The sequence below is a fragment of the Corythoichthys intestinalis genome, chromosome 16 (genome assembly GCF_030265065.1).
Source record: "Corythoichthys intestinalis isolate RoL2023-P3 chromosome 16, ASM3026506v1, whole genome shotgun sequence".
In the NCBI taxonomy this organism is placed as follows: domain Eukaryota; kingdom Metazoa; phylum Chordata; class Actinopteri; order Syngnathiformes; family Syngnathidae; genus Corythoichthys; species Corythoichthys intestinalis.
In genome coordinates, this window is record NC_080410.1 from 33,865,229 (window position 1) to 33,888,980 (window position 23,752).

At 38.1% G+C, this 23,752-nt stretch overlaps 1 protein-coding gene across 2 annotated transcripts; it reads right to left on the reverse strand.

Moving 5' to 3' along the window:
* Window positions 1–989: 989 nt before the first annotated feature.
* On the reverse strand, window positions 990–23,202 carry mettl22 (methyltransferase 22, Kin17 lysine). 2 transcript variants are annotated; one of them, XM_057818017.1, is made up of 12 exons: window positions 23,145–23,202; window positions 22,179–22,357; window positions 18,525–18,705; window positions 17,852–17,994; window positions 12,200–12,240; window positions 11,658–11,802; window positions 11,510–11,581; window positions 9,259–9,312; window positions 8,280–8,360; window positions 5,034–5,136; window positions 4,341–4,509; window positions 990–3,702 (listed from the first exon to the last, which is right to left on the reverse strand). In XM_057818017.1, exons 2-12 carry the CDS (start codon window positions 22,282–22,284, stop codon window positions 3,628–3,630), a joined length of 1,170 nt encoding a protein of 389 aa, XP_057674000.1. In that variant the 5' UTR covers window positions 22,285–22,357; window positions 23,145–23,202; the 3' UTR covers window positions 990–3,627. The 2 variants fall into 2 exon arrangements, with proteins under 2 accessions (XP_057674000.1, XP_057674001.1); XM_057818018.1 differs by having other exon boundaries at window positions 22,179–22,341; window positions 23,145–23,198.
* Window positions 23,203–23,752: the final 550 nt, after the last annotated feature.

Consider the following 23,752-nt stretch of genomic DNA (forward strand, 5'->3'; position numbering starts at 1 on the left):
TAGAGCAGTGATGTTTTGGGGCTGTCGTTGGGCAACACTGACTTTCAACTCCCTCCACAGATTTTCTTTGGGGTTGAGATCTGGAGAGTGGCTCGGCCACTCCAGGACCTTGAAATGCTTCTTACGAAAGCCACTCCTTTGTTGCCCTGGTTGTGAGTTTGGGATCATTGTCATGCTGAAAGACCCAGCCACGTCTCATCTTTAAATGCCCTTGTATTGCTGATGGAAGGAGATTTTCACTCAAAATCTCTCGATACATGGTCCCATTCATTCTTTCCTTTACACGGATCAGTCGTCCTGGTCCCTTTGCAGAAAAACAGCCCCAAAGCATGATGTTTCCAGCCCCATGCTTCACAGTGGGTATGCTGTTCTTCAGATGCAATTGAGTATTCTTTCTCCTCCTAACTCGAGAACTTGTGTTTCTACCAAAAAGTTCTATTTTGGTTTCATCTGACCATAACACATTCTCCCAGTCCTCTTCTGGATCATCTAAATGCTCTCTAGCGAACTGCAGACGGACCTGGACGTGTACTGGCTTCAGCAGGGGGACACGTCTGACATTGCAGGATTTGAGTCCCTGGTGGCGCATTGTGTTACTGATAGTAGCCTTTGTTACTGCGGTCCCAGCTCTCTGTAGGTCATTCACTAGGTCCCCCCGTGTGGTTCTGGGAAATTTGATCACCGTTCTTGCTTTCATTTTGACGCCACGGGGTGAGATCTTGCATGGAGCCCCAGATCGAGGGAGATTATCAGTGGTCTTGTATGTCTTCCATTTTCTAATAATTGCTCCCACAGTTGATTTCTTTACATCAAGTGAAGAGTGAAGAGCTACAGAAAACGTTTGGCTTCCGTTATTGCCAACAAAGGGTACATAACAAAGTATTGAGATGAACTTTTGGTATTGACCAAATACTTATTTTCCACCATGAATTGCAAATAAATTCTTTAAAAATCAAACAATGTGATTTTCTGTTTTTTTTTTTTTTTTTTCCACATTCTGTCTCTCGTGGTTGAGGTTTACCTATGTTGACAATTACAGGCCTCTCTAATCTTTTCAAGTAGGAGAACTTGCACAATTGGTGGTTGACTAAATACTTATTTGCCCCACTGTACATCAAAGTCTAATGTTTATCAGTACATTACAGAAAATAATGAAATTTATCACAATATGCTGATTTTTTGTGAAGGACTAAAGAAAACAATAACGTCGACAATACGTTGTTGTATTGTTCACGGAAAAAAATATAAAACACAAAGAAGACTTTTTGAGTAGTACATAGTAAAGAAAACTATTACACTGGGCCAATAAGTGATTCCTTAATCTGGCCATCATGTATGCTGCAGGATGTTATCAAATGTCATATCATTCGTCTGATCATTAAAGTATTTTTTATTACATAAAATTAATCTCAAATGATGCCAGGACTTAACCCTCTAAGGCAGGCATGTCCAAAGTCCGGCCCGGGGGCCAAATGCGGCCCCTGGTCAAATTTCATCCGGCCCCCAGCCGCTGTCATAAAATCAATAACGTCTGGCCCGCACACAGACTTTAATAAATTGGTCAACAGTACTGCTACTAGCATATGAAGTAGCTTACAAACAATTGCTGCTCCTCATTTATCCACTAAAAGGCAGCAGCACTCTAAACAACATTACCCCGGGTGACCCTTTACTCCCAATTTTCCAAAATGGCGACGATCAACACAAAAAAGAAAGTTAACTGCGACGGCCGACGCTTCAAGGATAGGTGGAAATTTCTTCACTAAAATACGCAACAACTATGTCTGCCTCATTTGCAAAGAGACAGTCGCTGTTCTTAAAGAGTTCAATGTGAGACGATATTATCAAACAAGACAGGCTGACATGTACGACAAGATTTACAGGGAAGACACGTAGCGAGAAGTTAAAGCAACTTTAAGCTAGTTTAATTTCACAGCAGCAGTATTTCGCAAGAGCCCGAGAATCGAAACAAAACCCCACAAAGGCTAGTTGCGAGTTTGTTGAAATTTTACAATTAAAAAAAATAATAAAGCAAATGTGAAACACAGAATGGCTTGCTAAAATTTGCTTATATTTTTCTAAGTAAAGGACGTCAGCCAAGCTCGGCCCCCCCACATTTTAACCACACCAAATCTGGCCCCCATTGCAAAAAGTTTGGACACCCCTGCTCTAAGGAGCAAGTGACTATTACTGCACACGAGAGGTGGGTAGAGTAGTCAAAATTTTTTACTCAATTAAGAATAGCGTTGCTTCAAAATAATGTTACTCAAGTAAAAGTAAAAGTAGTCGTGTAAAAAATGTACTTAGGTAAAAGTAAAACAAGTATTTGGTGAAAAGAATATTCAATTCAATTTTTGTTGGATGTTTTTTTTTTACAATGGTATTTTTTTCTGAGCAAAACGTTATCTGTATGGACTATTGTTATAATGACATACACTGTACAATAACCCATTACATAACCACATTAAGCCAAAGAAATGCAAAACAAACAAAAAAAAATGACTGCATTCCGACAAGAAAGAAAAAAAATCATAAATGAAGCCTTATTCGTCCAAAGACCATGACTGCCCTCTGGTGGAGAAATAGCCAAGTTTGAATAGTGAAGAGTTCCTTCATAATTACTGTTGTGAAATTAAAAGGATCACGTCTACGGTTTTCCGTAGTTAATCAGTGCCAAATAAAAACTGGGAGGGATGTTAAAACCCACGCTTCCGTGTCATGTTGAGGTACAGTATATTAAATATTCAATTTTTTACAGTGCTTTAAAGACACCGCGATTGAACAGGCTGGCGTGAAGAATGGCAAGCTTCCATCTGATTGGTATAATGGAGTCATGTGATTATTGTTGCGACGTCTCATTGGTGAAATCGGTAGAACTATCCCGGTAATAGCCCAAGCACGTTTCTACTCTTGACATCACTGACAATAAATAAATAAATCAATCTAATATGTAGAATAAAGAGGAAAAATATAACAAATCTTGAGTAGCCCAAACTTACGGCGTCAGAGTGAGTTTTTTTTCTTCACAAATCTACTCAAAAGTAAAGAGTATAGCTGAGTAAAACTACTCTGAGAGGTACATTTTTCTCAAAAAGTTATTCATGTAAATGTAATGGAGTACATGCAACGCGTTACTACCCACCTCTGCTGCACACTCACTTGAATGTAAAATAATTGCTATCATGGAGTCTGTAATCGGCGACCATCTTGGGAAGAGCAACAATTTCTGCTTCTTTTACGGCAGCATTCGTAACTGGCAGGTATCATGGGTAGGATAACTAAATCTCAAAGTGTACATATTGCATAGAACCGGTGCATTATGGCTGAGTACACGTCGATACCGATATCTGCTTTTTAGCGATGTGTCTGGGGCCCTTCTGATACAAGCATCGAATTCAGTGCAACACTAAATACAACAACACAAAACTGCACTTAAATTTTAATACGATGCACTGTTTCAGTAAGCTATGTTAACTCACAGTAGTAATCATAATTACAGTAGAGATGCACCTAAATGAAAATTGTTGGCTGAAACCGAAAATTACAGATACACTTCAAAATTTAAACCTGAAGATTTGAGAGATTCCTGGAAGAGGATTGTCCATTGGTGGTGACAGATAGTACATGTCAAGAAGTTAATTCCTGGGAATTGGACTGGTCTTTGTCAAATGAGACTCTATTGGCAGTCACCTTCCACAGCTCCTGGAACAACAGATTCATAATGGGACTCTATTAATAAATTTGATAGTGGGGTAGGGCAAGTCAAAAGTCTTATAATTAACAACAAGAACAAAATAACTTTGATTAATGCTAATGTAAAAACAAAATCAAACATCTTGAACAAAAAAACCATCAATCCATCCACTCTGTACCAGTTGTTTATGACTGGGTTGGAAATGAGCGTGAAAGCCAGAGTAACAGAGGAAAATCCATGCAACAATGATCAAACGTTTTACTTTGAGGAGCAGTTCTGCAAATCAATTTGAGAAGCAACCTTCAAATTTTGAGGAGCATTTTCTCCCCTGGTTAATCCAAAGGACCTGAAACACGGGTTTTATTAAACATGCACAAGTGCGAATGTAGGCTGAATGTAAGCTTCTTGCATGGGCCATATTCTATGATATTTTCATAATTTGATGCAGGCCAATTACAAACTGAGCCGCAGGCTGTAGTTTGGACATCCCTGCACAAGGTAAATGTGATGAGCATTGAACACATGAATTCAAAAACTTGGAAAATTGCATTTGCAAGATTTTTTCATATCCCGATACTCTTATTGAAAAGGTAAACTCTAAAAGTAAGAAAAAATGTATGTAGGTTATAAGAGATGTGTTACTTACCAACTGATCTATGCGTTCATACTGAAGAAATTGGGGGAACGTAGAAGGAAGCTGTTCTACTGTGAACAGGCATTTCCCATCCACCATGTCCTCAAGCTGCGACAGGCAGTGTTGGAAATGGTTGTAAGCGTCGCAAGATACATCCATTTTTTGCAGGGTGAAGTTAAACCTTGAAAAAAATAACAATTATCAGTCACTTAGGTTTTATAGATATTTAGTCTCATTCAGGGGTGTCTACAGTAGCCCCGTGGGCCTTAGTCTCATTCAGGGGTGTCTACAGTAGCCCCGTGGGCCGTAGTTTGGATACTCGTGGTGTAATTATAAAAAAAAAAAAAAAAAAAAATTAAACAGCATGAAATTAACCTTGATATGCACACAAAACAACATATTTGAAATAATAATGAAAAAATGTTGTCAAGATTCAGGCTGATATAATTTAGCCTCAATCACCTAAATTGTGTGAGAACAGAGGTGAGAACAGAGATACCTAAATAAATACTGGTCCAGTTCTGGTTCTAATGCAACAAATGTGAGCAACTTTCCAGAGTGATGTGTGAAAATTTAAATAATAGTACAAAGGATTGCGGGACATATTCCAAAAATGTTGAGTTGATTATTGAAGTACCAAATGATAAAATGCTTCTGGTGTTTTTGCTTGTATGAAACAGAGGACCAATTGTTGGTAGTCCTTACCTTTTTTCAATGGAAATAAAGATGGTGCAATTGTGAGCAAAGTTACTGCACAGTCGGTACAGTGTTCGAAAGAAGCCATCGGTCAGATCATCATCGTAGCAAACTAGTGACACAAAAACACAAACATTATGTTCTAGCAGTATTATGACTGGTATATTAAAAATGCAAATCCAAGGGGAGGGAATGTCTGGGTACCTCCCAATACAATATGATTTGCGATTCGAGACTGACGAGCACGATTATCTCATGATATAGCGATACATAGAACAATTACCGATACATGGGTCAGCAAATTAGTCTGAGGATCATATGCTACCTGAGCCAACGTTTCTACAGCCTGATATCTTCACGTGTGGTGTAAAGAAGCAAAAAGTATGTTTTGCGTCTTTATTCAACACTGCTCGTTTGCTCGTGTGTTGTTTGTTTTGTCAAACAGTGTTGACGTACAGTGGGGAGAACAAGTATTTGATACACTGCCGATTATGCTGGTTTTCCCACTTGCAAGCCATGTAGAGGTCTGTAATTTGTATCATAAGTTCTCTTCAACTGTGAGGGACAGAATCTAATACAAAAATCCAGAAAATCGCATTGTATAATTTTTAAATAATACATTTGTATTTAACTGCATGAAATAAGTATTTGATACATTACCAACTAGTAAATATTTCGGCTCTTAGTTCTTTTTTAAGAACCCCTCCTGTTCTCCACTCATTACCAGAAGTAACTGCACCTGTTTGAACTTGTTACCTGTATAAAAGACACCTGTTCACATGCTCAAACAAACAAACTCCAACCTCTCCACAATGGCCAAGACCAAAGAGCTGTGTAAGGACATCAGGTCTAAAATAATAGACCTGAACAAGGCTGGGATGGGCTACAGGAAAATAAGCAAGCAGCTTGGTGAGAAGGTAACAACTGTTGGAGCGATTATTAGAAAATGGAAGAAGTTCAAGTTGACGGTCAATCTGCCTCGTTCTGGGGCTCCATGCAAGATCTCACCTCGTGGGGCATCACTGATCATGAGGAAGGTGAGGGATCAGCCCAGAACTACACGGCAGGACCTGGTCAATGACCTGAAGAGAGCTGGAACCACAGTCTCGAAGAAAACCATTGGAAACACATTACGCCGTCATGGATTAAAATCCTACAGCGCATGCGAGGTCCCGCTGCTGAAGCCAGTGCAAGTCCAGAACTCCAGACATGTCTGAAGTTTGCCACTGACCATCTGGATGATCCAGAGGAGCAATGGGAGAAGGTCATGTGGTCGGATGAGAACAAAATTGAACTTTTTGGTCTAAACTCGGCTCGTCGTGTTTGGAAGAAAAAGAAGGATGAGTACAACCCCAAGAACACCATCCCAACCGTGAAACATGGAGGAGGAAACATCATTTTTTTGGGGCTGCTTCTCTGCCAAGGGTACAGGATGACTGCACCGTATTGAGGGGAGGGTGGATGGGGCTATGTATCGCCAGATTTTGGCTTCACAACCTCCTTCCTTCAGTGAGAGCCCTGAAGATGGGTCGTGGCTGGGTCTTCCAGCATGACAACGACCCAAAGCACACAGCCAAGGCAACTAAAGAGTGGCTCCGTAAGAAGCATCTTAAGGTCCTGGAGTGGCCTAGCCCAGGGGTCCCCAACCTATTCCACTAAGGCACACTGTGGGTGCAGGATTTCATTCTTACCAAACAAGATGACAACACTTTTTCCCCAATCTGGTGTTTTACAAGTGCAATCAGTTGATTGCAGTCAGGTGTGGCTTGTTTTAGCAGAAGCCTCATTGGTTCAACTGTCTCTGCTGGATCGGCTGGAACAAAAACCAGGACCCACAGTGTGCCTTGAGGACTGGGTTGAAAACCCCTGGCCTAGCCAGTCACCAGGTCTGAACCCGATAAAAAATCTATGGAGGGAGCTGAAAGTCCGCGTTGCCCAGCAGCAGCCCCGAAACCTGAAGGCTCTGGAGAAGATCTGCATGGAGGAGTGGGCCAAAATCCCTGCTGCAGTGTGTGCAAACCTTGTCAAGGACTACAGGAAACGTTTGGTATCTGTAATAGCAAACAAAGGTTTCTGTACCAAATATTAAGTTCGATTTTTGTGATGTATCAAATACTTATTTGATGCAATTAAATGCACATTTATTTTTTTTAAAATCATACAACGTGATTTTCTGTATTAGATTCCGTCCCTCACAGTTGAAGAGAACTTATGATACAAATTACAGACCTCTACATGCTTTGCAAGTGGGAAAACCAGCAAAATCGGCAGTATAAATAAATACCTGTTCTCCCCACTGTATTTCACTTGCTGTTGATGTACCGTATTGGCCCGAATATAAGACGGCCCTGATTATAAGACGACCCCCTCTTTTCCAAGACTCAAGTTTGAAAAAAGACTTTTTGAACACCAAATTATTTTTTATATAGAAAATAATTACAGTACATCTGAAACAAATGATTATGACAATATTTTTGAGAGAAAAAGCATGTTATTTTGCCTCATTCAAATCTTAATATCTGAACATTTAATATGTAAACTAAAGTGCAATCACATTCGTAAATGAATGGCTTCTGGTTTTCGAAATGTAAATAAACCAATCTATTGTGATAAAACAACAAAATTGCAATAACTGCATTAACCATCAAATTGAAGTCTAACTGTAACTGTAGTCTTGAAACAATCTGAATAAGGAAAAACATTGCAATAAAATAATGCAAACTGGTTAAACTTAAGAGTAGCTGAGATCTGTCATAACAGAACATCGCTTCAATGATATCTGGCGCCATCTAACGTCATGAATGGGTATAACGTCTAGACCGCGAATATAAGATGACCCCCATGTTTTCAGTCTTATTTCAATACAAAAAAAACACCGTCTTATATTCAGGCCAATACGGTATAGGTGTACAGATGAGCATTCAGAGTGCAGATGCATTAGATGCATATTGGAATTATATCTTTATATGAAAAATGTCTAGGTTGGATTTTAAAACATCGGAATTGGACTGTTCATACTACATGAAAATGTCAGCATATGGGTATAAAAATTGGATTTGGACTGGGGTTTGAATGTAGCTTTAGTTCCTACGATCTTTTAACATGCAAACCCCTCCAGCACGATGCGATGACAGCTCAGGGAAGGGAATTGCAATCCATTTTTTCTTATATTTAGAAGACTTCGCTAGAAAATGAAACCTTAACTGCAAACGCAACTATATGAGCTTTGACTTTAAAAGAGTCTAGATGACCTACCGTCAGCAGCAATGATGAAACTGACATTGTCATGTATATCAGCTACTTCCTCCTCTGTCCAGCTAAGTTCCACATCAGCATCTACAGGCAAGACAAATGGAATGCATTTATTTTTAACGCATGAAAGTGAAAGTACAAATATACAAGCATAGACTTGATACAAGTGTGCAAAATTTGCCAACTATATAACTTAGTAACCCTGGTAACTTAGGATCAGCATCATGATGAACTTGTCTGAAGGGACATTTGTATTTCACACCAAAGTGAATGCAGATATGATAGATACACTCAGGTCTGTAATATTTGGAAATTGACACCATTTTTAGCATTCTACCTTTTTACCGTACTGCAACTGATTTAGAAAAACAATCAATATGTAAGTGCAGTCGTTGACCTTTAATATTTTATTATTATATATCATTATATTTTAGTATTTAAATCTAAATCGGTTGAACAGAGCAGTAATTACAACACATTTAAAAGGGACTTTCACAAAAATAATGGACCAAACTAAAATCTGAAATTGTCATTTATTACCTCGTTCATGCATGAATGACTTTTTTTTTTTTTTAATCCATGCAGGACACTCATTAAACTCATTCGCTGCCATTGACGGCACTTGACGTCCAATCCATTTTGACAGGAAGGGGTGAATGAACTTTCATATTAAAAATACAGTTAGCTGCATATTAAAGAGAAACCACACGTCTGCACAAGAGCCCCAAAAGGACCAATTAAGGTACCTTGAAGAATGACATTCAGGGCACTTTCAACACAAATTGTTGTGCAATCCTGGTAAAATGGCAACTAAAGTAATGAAAAATAATGTAAGATAACTCTTGCCGCTTGACAAATGGGTGAGTTGACAACACACTTCTCTGTGGTGTTTTTTATTTACAGGACATATATTTTCCCTTTACAGAGACTTTAAATGCTAAATCAATAAATGTCTCATGAATAATTCAATAATTTAAATTACCTGTGCAAAGATCAGATCGGAGCCAATCCAACTGTCTCACTCTCACTTCCCCGCCTGATTGTAAACAGAACAGAGTTAAACAGCACATTCAAGTAATTTTTCTAAAGATCGTCGTGTGTGTAAAGATAAACGGATGGGTACTTTTGTTTAAAATGTACGCCTCGGCACACATAGGTCCCTAATGAGTACTATTAGAAAAGAACGGATGTTCCTATTTGTTCGAATATTGTTTTTATTGCTGCTGAAAGAAATAAAGCCTCGCATTTCTTAAATCAGACACTGGAATAACACTGAAAAAATCAAACCGCCAGGTTTTACAAATAGGAAAAGTGTACAGGTTGCGAACTAGATACAGTATAGTAATATGGCACATTTTCACCTCCAAGGTAGTGAGTATCTGTTCACATTAAGTAATAGCAGTAAACTAAAATGTGCAACTGTAACTAATTTGCACATATTTAGGTATCAGGTAGTGTTCAGTCATCTTCAGAGCAATTCAATTCAGAATGCGCCAGGATGTGTCAGTGCTATAAAAATACGGTATGTTTCCTAAATCTAGTCAAATCATTTTTCCCCATCTTGTTTTGAATGTTAAAAACTAGTTAACAGATTAATGCGTCAGATTATTCCACTTACTTTAACCCATACGTCTAGAAGTCTGTAATTTTTTACCGAAATCAAGAAAGATTTGCTTTCAAATAATGTGTTGAACAATATCTATTCTTTCATTTAGAACAGTCATGTCCAAAGTGCGGCCCGGGGGCGGCCCGTGGTCAAATTTCATCCGGCCCCCAGCCTGTGTCATAAAATCAATAATGTTTGGCCCGTACACAGACCTAATAAATTGGTCAGCAGTACTGCTACCAGCATATGAAGTAGCTTACACACTAAATGCTGCTCTTCATTTACCCACTAAAAGGCAGCAGCACTCTTAAGCAACATTAACCCGCGTGACCCTTTACTCCCAATTTTCTAAAATGGCGACAATCAACAAAAAAAAAGAAAGTTGACTGTGACGGCCTACGCATGGATAGGTGGAAATTGGACTATTTTTTCACTAAAATACGCAAAAACTGTGTCTGCCTCATTTGCAATGAGACAGTGTTTTGAAAGAGTTCGATGTGACGCGATATTACTAAACAAGACACGCTGACATGTATGACAAGATTACAGGGAAGATACGTAGCGAGAAATTGAAGCAACTTAAAGCTAGTTTAACTTTACAGCAGCAGTATTTCGCAAGAGCCCAAGAGATGAAAGAGAAGGCCACAAAGGCTAGTTGCAAGATTTTGTGGAAATTATTAATTAAAAACAAAATAATAAAGCAAATGTGACACACAGAATGGCTTGCTAAAATTTGCATAAATATATTGTTCTACGTAAAGTATGTCAGCCAAGGTCGGCCCCCCACATTTTTACCACACCGATTCTGGCCCCCTTTGCAAAAAGTTTGGACACCCCTGATTGAGAACATTTCTGGCAAACAAGCTTTTTTTCTTAGATTAAATACTTAAAAACTTTATTGCTTAAAAAAAGTTTTAAAGTTTTAAGTTTGATTTTAAAATAGCTATTTTTCTTACTGCAAAAAAATCTAAGTGAGTAAAATTTACTTGAAGCACTGGCAAATAATTTCACTTATTTCTAGCAGATTTACAATGAAAACAAGGTATTTTAACTAGTTTTAAGGCGGTGTGTTTTGCAGTGTGACTATTGTATATTAGTCTTGAAAATAATCATGCGTTTTGACGTTGCAAGATTTGCTTTACTTTGAGCATAAAGCAAAGAAGCATGTCAAATTACAGCAAAAACAGCAATCAACTGTCTTCAACTAGAAATGTTTTTAAATTTTTGTCTAATTCCTAAGTATAAATATGGTACTCCAGGCTGAAGGCTGTGATGAAGCGGACTCCTGAACTACAGGCAAAAATAAGTCTGCAATTAATTAATCAGTCATGATTTAATTTTAATTTAACTTAATTTAAAAATTGGATTGATGCATATTCCCGAGAATATACCCGCCAAATTTCATTGTGATCAGGCCACGGATAACAGTAAAATAGATTTTTTTTTTTTTTAATTGATAATGTACACACCCCAACAACAGCCTTCAGCCAATAGAAAATTCCAAAATGCTGACAAAGGCTAAACATATTTACTGGATGCAGAAAAGTATAGGCTTACATCCACAGGGACCACAGTTTTATTGACGATTAAACTAGTTTGGGGAAGATTTTTGTTGCAAATTTCTCACCTGCAAGCTCAATCATTTGTTCATTTAGAACTATATTTCTCTGGCACATGCTTAAAAGGTCATCTCCGACATCTGTAACACAAAATTAGAATACTCGAGAAATTTAGTGGAAAGCAAGAGAAATTAGAATTGCTTTATAACTGAATACCTGTGCAGTACACTCTTTTGGCTAACGTGGACATGATAACACTGGTTAAACCAACACCAGCTCCTAACTCAATAACTGTTGCGCCTTTGAACATGAGGGGCTGAGAAAGAATGAAGTCAGCCAAGAGTAATGCTCCTCTCCAAACCTGATGAGAGGAAGACAAACACGTTTGAAACATTTGTCATTGCTATAGGGCAAGCCTAGAACCCACACTAAATGTAATGACATTATGACAGCAATATTGTGGGAAAAAGTATTTTGACTAACATTCAAACCTATTTAGGATTCCATAAATTTTTATGGGCTATATGAACAGTCATGGTCACTCAGAACACTATGCACTAGGGATGCCCCCAAAAAGGGCCAATCACATCATTTTCAGAGGATTGGAATAGTGTGGAATTTTATTTATTTTTTTTTTGTATTTAGTCATTTTTTTAAGTATTAACTCATTGGCTGCCATTTTGACTGAGGTATGGCAGCAATCGTTTTGATCCTGTCACAAATCAAGAAAATTATATGTTAAAAGTCATTTTACTAACCTGTTTGCCAACATCCTCCAGGGGTGTGGCCATAGTATGCTCTGCAAAAATTCAAATGTATATAAATGCAAATGGGAATCATACTAAAAGGTTTACATTCCCCATTTTATCACAACTGCAATGTAAACAATATACCGGTAGTCTTTTTCAGTACACGTCTAAAGTGAACGTGTAACGAAATAATAATTTTATAGTTCATATAAAATACAATGGTCATTTGACGGTAGGCAAGACCAGCAATGCTTGAATGAGGAAACGTGGCAAGTAGTATATGAATTTTAAAAAACAAAAAGTATTAGTTAAACTGTGGCTCAGGGACAAACATTAAACTGAAACAGGTGTTAAATGTTTTTTTTTTCATTCTGGTACTGTATAAAGAAAACCCCTGCTAGTGACCTAATTCAGAAGTATTCAACTAAAAAAACGGTCCAGTTGAGGTTGGCACCAAATGAACACTACCAGTGGTCCCAGTCAAAATGGATTTAAAGTTTATTTCCATCAAAAACAGTGAATAAATTATCCCAGTGGCAAGTACAACCAGTACAAACAGGTAGGACTGGCTGTGAATGCTCATGTTTCAGTGCAATTGATGGCGCTACAGCGGCTAGACGTTCAATCCAAAGAGTTACAGTTGGGCAAATAAGTATTTAGTCAACCACCAATTGTGCAAGTTCTCCTACTTGAAAAGATTAGAGAGGCCTGTAATTGTCAACATGGGTAAACCTCAACCATGAGAGACACTATGTGGAAAAAAAAAACAGAAAATCACATTGTTTGATTTTTACAGAATTTATTTGAGAATCATGGTGGAAAATAATTATTTGGTCACCTACAATCCAGCAAGATTTCTGGCTGTCAAACAGTGTTATTAATAACGGCGTTAGAATATAACGGCGTTACTAACGGCGTTATTTTTTTCAGTAATGATAATGAGTAATCTAATTAATTACTTTTCTCATCTTGGCAACGCCGTTAGCGTTACTGAGGCAGGAAAGGCGTGCGTTACTATGTGTTACTAAGTTGGTTGAATAAAAAAAGTCTGAGAGAAACGGACTCACAGAGACGAGAGAGCAGAGCAGGTGTGGGGAAGACGCCGTTGCAACCGCAATGCTAGGTGGCTCCAGTAATACCTGACTGTAGCCATAGCCGACAAACTACGCCCACATGACACGGTCGATATCATATTATAGAACTAGATGCACATGACAGACGCAGCTGCATTGGCAACATGTTTTAAGGACTACATGCGTTAGTAAACAGCCGCCATCTTAAAGCAGTAGACCTCTCAGGAAGGCACTGATGTAGAGATCCTTCCTAGCGAACCTAAGTAACTTTTTTTTTTTTTTTTTAATCTAAAATGCTCCTAAATCGGCAAAATCTTAACTTAAATCTATCTTTAAATGATGAAGCAGTTTTAAAACTTACACATGTTTAAAGTGGACAGAAGGGAACTAATGCAATAACGGGAGCAATTTTAACAACTTTAACGGTTGATTCAAAACTTTAAATGACTTCCACACATAGCAAAGGTTACTATCTAGTTATCACAATACCCTTGTGTCTAGTTAGGTGGAGGGTAAAGAATTGGGCTAGGGCCAATTGTCCCCCAAACCCTTTAAACTTCACATTGCGTGACCTGTTTTTTTTTTTTCCAGAAAAAAAAGAAAAAATTATCACGAGTTACTTTGCCAAGTAACAAATTACTCTTACATTCAGGTAACTGAGTTACTATCGCAATTACTTTTCGGGAGAAGTCATTTGTAACTGTAATTAATTACTTTTTAAAAGTAAAACTAACAACACTGCTGTCGAAGAGTTCTAACTTCTTCTAACAAGGTCTATTGAGGCTCCACTCGTTACCTGTATTAATGGCACCTGTTTTAACTCATTAACTCAACTCAACAGGTGGGTAATCCAGAGTTAATATATAATTGACTGGCGCTGTACCATCTAGGCACACGCAGTAACAGCCTTAGAGCATCATTGTAGGCTACATTTAGCCTCTGCATGGATTTTGCTGTGTACCTTGACCACAGGTGAGCAGTGTAAAACGGTGTGCAGTATGCCTTAAACAGCGAGGTCTTAACGTGGGGGGAGCTCATAAATAATCTTCTTTTAAGCATATTTGCCTGTGCATAAAGTTTACAACATTGACGACGAATATCCCTGTCATCCGACAAGTCTTCAGATATGAAGTGGCCGAGGTATTTAGCTTCATTGCAAATATTCATAGCTACTTTGCCAAGAAAGAACTGAGGGAATATAGCCGCCCTATCTTCTTTAGAATAGACAATCATTACATTACTTTTCTCTGCGTTATATTTGATGTCAAAATGATCACCAAATTCGGAACATATCGAGAGTAACTCCTGCAAGCCAGCACTGCATGGGAAGAGCACCACCACATCATCTGCATACATAAAATGGTTAATGACAGCGCCTCCTACAACACCTCCCGTATTACACTTATTGAGTCGGCTGGATAAATCATCCATGAAAACATTTAACAAATATGAAGAGAGAATTCCTCCCTGTCTCAAACCATTACCTACTTTAAAGCAAGCAGAGACCGAGCCACCCCATTTTATGCGAACAAGTTGATTTGCATAGCAGAAGGCCAGAATACGGATTATGTATTTGGCCACCCCTCTTTGTGCCAACATAAGAAAAAGTTTGCTGTGATTGATCCGGTCAAAGGCTTTCGATAAATAATAAATAAATAAATTCTTTAAAATCACACAATTTGATTTTCTGTTTTTTTTTTCCACATTCTGTCTCTCATGGTTGAGGTTTACCCATGTTGACAATTACAGGCCTCTCTGATATTTTCAAGTGGGAGAAATAGCACAATTAGTGGTTGACTAAATACTTATTTGCACCACTGTATTAGCTGCTTTTAATGTTTCGTACATTAGTTACAAAAATTGTACAAAAATCCTCTCAAGCTTAAATAAACGACTATTTCAGTATCAAGTTAACAGTTCAAAACAGCAAATAAAATACTCACACCCTCCCTCCTGCTAAAGTGCACGACCAAATTGTTTTTCTTGGTCACCAGTGCAGCTAATGTTTGGTATTGTTAACAATGATTGACAGGTTTGTAGCTTTGATCTGGCCAGAAAAGCCTTTATAGCTCTACGATCAAAGGCACAAATATGTAAATCATCGTTAAACTTGCAGCCCAGACTGAAGTGTGCTGTGCCAACTCATTCATTGTGTAAGTGATGTTGAGCACCGTGAGCATCAAAGCGTGAGTGAATTTGAGTGGACTCAATGAAGCATTTAAGAAAGACATGCATTTTCCTACGTTATTCTTGTTTAAAATGTATTCACAATATGAAGGCGGCACGTTGGGACAGTGGTTAGTAGAGGTGGGAATCTTTCGGCACCTAACTATTCGATTACGATTCAGAGGCTACGATTCGATTATAAATCGATTATTGATGCACCCCCTTAGCTATTAGCTGCTTTTAATGTTTCGTACATGAGTTACAAAAATTTTACAAAAATCCTCTCAGGGTTATATAAATGACTATTTCAGTATCAAGTTAACAGTTCAAAACAGAAAATAAAATACTCAAGTCCCCATTCTGTCTCAGCAGCTTTAAACTTCATTCAATTAATTTAATGCTGTGAATCAACCGTTAAAGTTGTTAAAATTGCTCCCATTATTCCCTAATTTCCCTTCTCTCTACTTTGAACATGTGAAAGTTTTATAACTGTTTTAAAGATATATTCATGTCACGATTTTGCCGAATTACAAGTATTTTAGATAAAAAGTTAATTAGGTTCGCTTGGAAGGTTTGCTACAACAGCCTTCCAGGGAAGTCTACTGCTTTAAGATGGCGGCTGTTTACTAACGTTGGCAAGTCTGTAATTTTGCATCTAGTTTTCTATACGTGTTGCTAACTCCGCCGACTCTGTCATTTGTCAGCTAGTTTTTTATACATGTGATATCTACCCTAGCACAGTGTGGATGTAGTTTGTAGCGGCTGTCGGCAGCGGTCAGGTATTATTGTTTTTTGTTTTTTTATCTAGCGGCATGAGTTGAGCCAGAGCCATGAGCTGAGCATTGTCATTACCCGGGTAATGACAAGCATGATGTTTTTACTCTCGGTCCGTTCCTCATTGCGTCCCGATGACCACGCTTTCAATAATCACAATTTGGATATTTGTGAATCGTTCTTGTATCTTCCACGGCCGAATCGCGAATAATCTAAGATTCGGCCATCCTGTGTGGAGTTTGCACATTTTTCCCATGCCTGTGTGGGTTTTCCCCAGGTTCCTGCCACATCCCAAAAAAACGTGCATGGTATGCTGATTGAGCACTCCAAATTGTCCATAGGTGTGAGTATTTGCAAGAATGGTTGTGTGTTGAGTTAATTATCGAGGGTTGATTGAATATTTGCTTGATTGATTGAATATTTGCTTGTGCTTATATATACCTACTACATACATAATACATATTGCCATATTTTTTCTTATTTGATATAAACAGTAAATGATTATTGCTTGCTATACTAGGCTGTAGTATAATGTTTAAGTGTTACAAAGTGTTAAAGAGGGTCGGGGTGACGACTGCCTTGCTTCATAGCCGCAACATTGCGTAACTAGACCTTCTGGGACATCTTCAGCATCTTACGTCTAGACTTTCGAGGACATCTTCCATTCGAGGACATCTTCCATGGCCGCAGCGTTACATAACTTAAGTGTCTAGGTCATTCTGACCACTTTACCTAAGTGCCTTTGCTTACACACGTGTATTTAGTTAGTTCCACCTACATGCTCACACATAGCCAACCAAAATGGGTGTCTCTAGCTTGCTTTCCCCCTCCCTTTAGGGCGGCACCTTTCTGTGTTAGGACAAGCCCCTAATAAAAGAAAGAGCAAGGAGTTTAGTTTTAGATCAATTTTGGTGACTATACAGCATAATCTAGCATTTCACTGTCTAGTCCCTCCTTGCTCTCCTTGGCCAAGAAAACTGAGTGTCTTCTCTCCTTATTTTTGGGTAATTTTACAAATGTCTACCTAAGGGTCTATTTTTGAACTTGACATTGTGTGTGTATATATGTGCCCTGCGACTGGCTAGCAACCTGTTTAGGGTGTACCCCACCGTCTGCCTGGAGTTATCTGTGATAAGCTCCAGCAACCCCGCAACCCTTGTGAGGATAAGTGGTTCAGAAGATGAATGAATGATAAAATCATATGTATTGCGTTAAAGGTAATGCAATAAAAAATGTAGGTGCGCCTACATTTGGTGCTGGTGCACCCTAAGAAAAAAGTTTCGTGCAACCAATGCAAAAATTAAATGTGGAGCCTTGGCAATACATCGCAATATTATTTTTTCCTGATATCATTCAGGCCTAACCTAAACAGAGTTAGTTATATGGTGAAAATTCTACTAAATTTAACATCGCTATATATCGAAAACCCTCCAAAAATTGCAATGGTAGTTTTTTCCAATATGGCATTTACATCACAGAACATGAGCCCTTCATTAAAAACAACAGAACCTGGATTAAGCCAATACCCTTTCAAACCTTCCACCCATTATTATGTTATCAAACCATCCTCAATTATACATTTTACATTTCATTTTAAATGTTAATTTCCTCAACATTGTACTGTATATTTTAACCATCTGGTACTTACCAATCCGTATAATGTCATCAAAGCACTCGTCTGCTTCATCATCTGTATTCACTTCGTTTTGTACTGCACTTGTATCGGATTGTCTGAGAATGACAGGGCAGATCACTTCTCTGGTGCAATCCTCTGTAACATTATTCCTGGGTCTAAAGAAAAGCAAAGCATTTGTAATTAAACAATTGCTATAGTGGAAATCAGGGGTATCCAAACGTAAGCACAGTTTCCTAAAATGCTATATAAGTCAGGTTTTGACCCAGGAGCTAATGGAGAGGTACTGTTTAAGTGACTAGCTATATTTAGTGTTAAAGCTGAAAACTGTAACAGAATGTAGGCTAAATTTAAGCTTTTTGTGTGGGCCTTATTAAATGACTTATTCATAATTTGCTGTGGGCCAATAAAAACTGTGCAGTGGACCGGAGCTGGCGCACGGGAGGTAGTTTAGGCACACCTGCTGTAAATAGTCAAGAATGTATATTTTACGTGCCATGACGAACAACACAAACTATAATATTGTACAAGCACTAGCATCTACGTCTGTAAACCAATACAGTAAAGAAAAAATTGAATTTTGAAAGAGCAGAAATCCTAAAAACTTGGTGAATTCAAAATAACACTTTAAAAAAATCAACATGTCTTAACATACAACAATAATTACTAGACTGGAGCTCTTCCCTACCGGTTTGGAATGTCGAGATCTCCATCCTCATCCAAAGCTGGCGCTACAGTTCTTTCATGTTTCTCATCTCTGTCTTTTCCTTGCGTAACATATGCTTCACAGTCGCTGTTTTCACTCGTTGCCTCACACTTCCTGTCCTGTTTTTCGGCATTGGATAAAAACTTGAATTTGGAGATGAAAACTGGGTGAATAAAAAAAAAAGAAGAAAATACAGTATACATAGTACAACATACTGTATGTAGACATCACCACAATGGATATCAATTTTTAAAATGTTAGAAGGAAAAAACATTTATTTTGTCATCTGCAAAATATTTAATTTACCATTTTGGATTCGAGCAACCTAATTATTGGATATATGAATACTTTGTAATACCTTGATGAAAAGCCGTACCAGTCATAAATCTAGAGCGCATCGTGATGCTTCACGTCAATGTTCATTTTAGCAGACTCTTTAGAGCAGTGGTGTCCAAACTACAGCCTGTGGGCTTATAAAAATTTAAATATATTATATATATTAAACACAAGAAGCTTGAGTTCTGCCTATATTTTTTGCATTTCTCCAGCTTTAACACTAGATGGAGCTGTTCACTCAAAAAGTGCCTCTCCAAGACTGACATTGAGTGATCATGTTTCGAACGCTGCCAACCCTCCCAGTCACAATGTATTGGATGTCTATTGCCGTCAATGGCAGCCAATGAGTTAATACTTAAAAATACGGTAAATACATTTTAAAAACCCAGTCTGTTTTTTCACCTTATTCCGATCCACTGAAAATGACATGATCGCATCGGGGACATCCCTAGAATGCATCTGATCCTGAAGATGTTTTGATCATTGTAATTACTTTCAACTGTGTACAAGCAAGGGTAATAGAAACCATTGGAAGTGTCCCCCACAGGACACATTTTCACGTGGTTTCTACTAGAGGTGGGAATTTTTGGGCACTTAACGATTCGATTACGATTCAGAGGCTACGATTCAATTATAAATCGATTATTGATGCCCCCCAGCTACAGTGGGGCAAATAAGTATTTAGTCAACCACTAATTGTGCAAGTTCTCCCACTTGAAAATATTAGAGAGGCCTGTAATTGTCAACATGGGTAAATCTCAACCATGAGAGATAGAATGTGGAAAAAAACCCAACAGAAAATCACATTGTTTGATTATTAAAGAATTTATTTGCAAATCATGGTGGAAAATAAGTATTTGGTCAATACCAAATGTTCATCTCAATACTTTGTTATGTACCCTTTGTTGGCAATAACGGAGGTCAAACATTTTCTGTAACTCTTCACAAGCTTTTCACACACTGTTGCTGGTATTTTGGCCCATTCCTCCATGCAAATCTCCTCTAGAGCAGTGATGTTTTGGGGCTGTCGTTGGGCAATGGGGACTTTCAACTCCCTCCACAGATTTTCTATGGGGTTGAGATCTGGAGAAAGGCTAGGCCACTCCAGGACCTTGAAATGCTTCTTGCGAAGCCACTCCTTTGTTGCCCTGGCTGTGTGTTTGGGATCATTATCATGCTGAAAGACCCAGCCACGTCTCATCTTCAATGCCCTTGCTGATGGAAGGAGATTTTCACTCAAAGTCCCTCGATACATGGCCCCATTCATTCTTTCCTTTACACAGATCAGTCCTCCTGGTCCCTTTGCAGAAAAACAGCCCCAAAGCATGATGTTTCCACCCCCATGCTTGACAGTGGGTATGGTGTTCTTCGGATGCAATTCAGTATTCTTTCTCCTCCAAACACGAGAACCTGTATTTCTACCAAAAAGTTCTATTTTGGTTTCATCTGACCATAACACATTCTCCCAGTCCTCTTCTGGATCATCCAAATGCTCTCTAGCAAACAGCAGACGGGCCTGGACGTGTACTGGCTCCAGCAGGGGAACACGTCTGGCAGTGCAAGATTTGAGTCCCTGGCGGCGCATTGTGTTACTGGTAGTAGCCTTTGTTACTGTGGTCCCAGCTCTCTGTAGGTCATTCACTAGGTCCCCCCGTGTGGTTCTGGGATTTTTGCTCACCGTTCTTGTTATCATTTTGACGACATGGGGTGAGATCTTGCATGGAGCCCCAGATCGAGGGAGATTATCAGTGGTCTTGTATGGCTTCCATTTTCTAGTAATTGCTCCCACTGTTGATTTCTTTAAACGAAGCGTTTTACCTATTGCAGATTCAGTCATCCCAGCCTGGTGCAGGTCTACAATTGTGTCTCTGGTGTCCTTCGACAGCTCTTTGGTCTTGGCCATAGTGGAGTTTGGAGTGTGACTGATTGAGGTTGTGGACAGGTGTTTTTTATACCGATAATGAGATAAAACAGGTGCCATTAATACAGGTAACGAGTGGAGCCTCATTAGAAGAAGTTAGACCTCTTTGACAGCCACAAATCTTGCTTGTTTATAGGTGACCAAATACTTATTTTCCACCATGATTTGCAAATAAATTCTTTAAAAAACAAACAATGTGATTTCCTTTTTTTCCCCCACATTCTGTCTCTCATGGTTGAGGTTTACCCATGTTGACAATTACAGGCCTCTCTAATCTTTTCAAGTAGGAAAACTTGCTCAATTGGTGGTTGACTAAATACTTATTTGCACCATTGTATTAGCTGCTTTTAATGTTTCGTACTTTAGTTACAAAAATTGTACAAAAATCCTCTCAAGCTTAAATAAACGACTATTTCAGTATCAAGTGAACAGTTCAAAACAGTAAATAAAATACTAAAGTCCCCATTCTGTACAATTTAATGTTGTCAATCGACTGTTAAAATTGTTAAAATTGCTCCCGTTATTCCATAATTTCCCTTCTGTCTACTTTTGACATGTGAAAGTTTTAAAACTGTTTTAAAGATGGTCTCAAGTCAAGATTTTGCCAATTTAGAAGTATTTTAGATAAAAAGTTAATTAGGTCTGCTCGGAAGGTTCGCTACAACAGCTTTTCAGAGAAGTCTATTGCTTTAAGATGGCGACTGTTTACTAATGCTGGCAAGTCTGTCATTTAGCATCTAGTTCTCTTAAAATGTGCTAACGCTGCTGAGTCCGTCATTTCGCATCTAGTTCTATATACAGTAAATAAGATATCTACCGTAGCATTATGTGGACATAGTTTGTAGCTGTAGCGGGTGTCGGCAGCTGTCAGGTATTATTGTTTTTTTTTATCTAGGGGCGTTGAGCATTGTCATTGCCCAGGTAATGAGTCATGACCCTGGTAATGACAAGCATGGTCCGTTCCTCATTGCGTCACGAAGACCGCGCTGACTGTGTTTTATTTCCGCTTTACTTGACATATTTCAATAATCGGAATTTGGATGTTTGTGAATCGTTCTCGAATCTTCCACGGCCAAATTGCGAATACATTAAGAATCGGAAATTTAGCAAACTTCTAGTCTCTACTGAAGCATCTACTTTGTGTTCGCACCAATGCTTATTAATTACTTTATTTCAGAGTTTATATTGCACCAAGTAGGAATGGTTGGAGCTATAAATAAAACTCACTCCACTAAATATAACATGGTGTCAAATTTTAGGTGCGTGCTTGCAGAAAGGGGAAAAAAAACATCCAACAAGATAAACTTTTAATTACTACATTTGGCTACCTTCAATTTTATTGAATAATATTGGAAAAAAGATATTCGCCTTATACATACCAGGTTGTCCTACTTTGTTGAGGCGCGTCATTATGTTGTGGGCATTGGGGAGCAACATGTGAACATCTGACAGAACGCTATCATGTTGAAAGATGATTTGGTTCATGGCTTTTCAGTCATGGTCATAGAATTGTAGAACCTCTGAATCATCCACTTGCAATATCTGGAGATATTGATGACTGTTAACGAACACATGGATTAAATTAAGTAGCCTAGTAATCAAGGTAAATGGGTTAGACAGATGGACAGACAGACAAACAAACAGACAGGTTGAAGATATCGACATAGGAACAATAAAACCTTTTATCTTTTAAATGTGCTCAAACAGTTATCTCATAAAATAACGACCTTTAATCCTTTATGGAGCAAGTGACTATTTTGGGCCATTTAAAATACATTAATATTAGCTTCTTCTTCTTCTTCTTCTTTTTTTAAAAAAATCATTAATAAATATTGTATTTTCCCTTTTTAAAATTAGTATTATAAATAACTCAATATATTAATACCATCTTAATAAAAGCTAAATTAATGAAAATAAGTAAAAATAGAAATACACACAGGTTACTGCCACAAATAACACTGTAACGGTAATTATTTTTTCATTGTTTTTAACTCATTGCATGCCATTGATTGTAATAGACATCCAAATCAGTTAGACCAGGAGGAATGCCTATGAATGCATGTGTTTCAATGATCAAGTTAATGAGATAATGAGGTGGGGACAACAACAACAACAACAATAGTCACACGCGAAATCATTTTAGTAACATTGATATTAGACTATCGACCAGCCTGTAGCGTCTACTTGTACACTAAGCATGAAGTTGTATCACCTCATCAAAAGGACCTGTCAAAATGATCCTTGATATTAAAAGATATTTGTACAACATTTCTAATCACGTTTTTAAGAATAATTAAGTGTAGGTTCCATAGATATGCCAAATAAATATAGGTTTATGTGCTGACCTTAGCGATGAAACATGCAGACGCGTTTGAGATGGTTTAGTCAGAACCTAGATATCATAAGTTTCTGAGGCTAGATGTCTTGTGCGTGATGAGAACCAAGTGGAACGAGCGTCCTCACTTGTCGGCCATTTTGCGTAGGAGCCGTTCGATAAAGTCGGAGCGTGTGTCAAAAAGCAACAGACTGCTTAATTTTCAGACGACTTGGTGTTTCAATAACGTCAGAGATGTAGTAATATTCATAATAATATAGTAATATTCATAATAATATACTCTCAGCTTCGTCCTCTACCTATGTGAGTAGCAAGATTTTTTTTTACGCACCGACTCCATCATTTAACATCTAGCCTTTTATATGTGATATCTACAAGCGAGATGGTGTATTATTGTAACTCGTCTTGAAACAAAGCAAAACAATAGTTCCGTTTATTAATGAAAAATAATACATGACTGAAACATAACTTTATTAAAATGTGGTTTAGTTGAATTTAAAACACAATTCATGCGGCTCTACATACAAGAACAGAACACTATTGTAATTTGAACTGATAATGCACTATTAAGAGACAATGTGAATACTGTATTGAATGTTTTTTAAATCTGTTACTGTA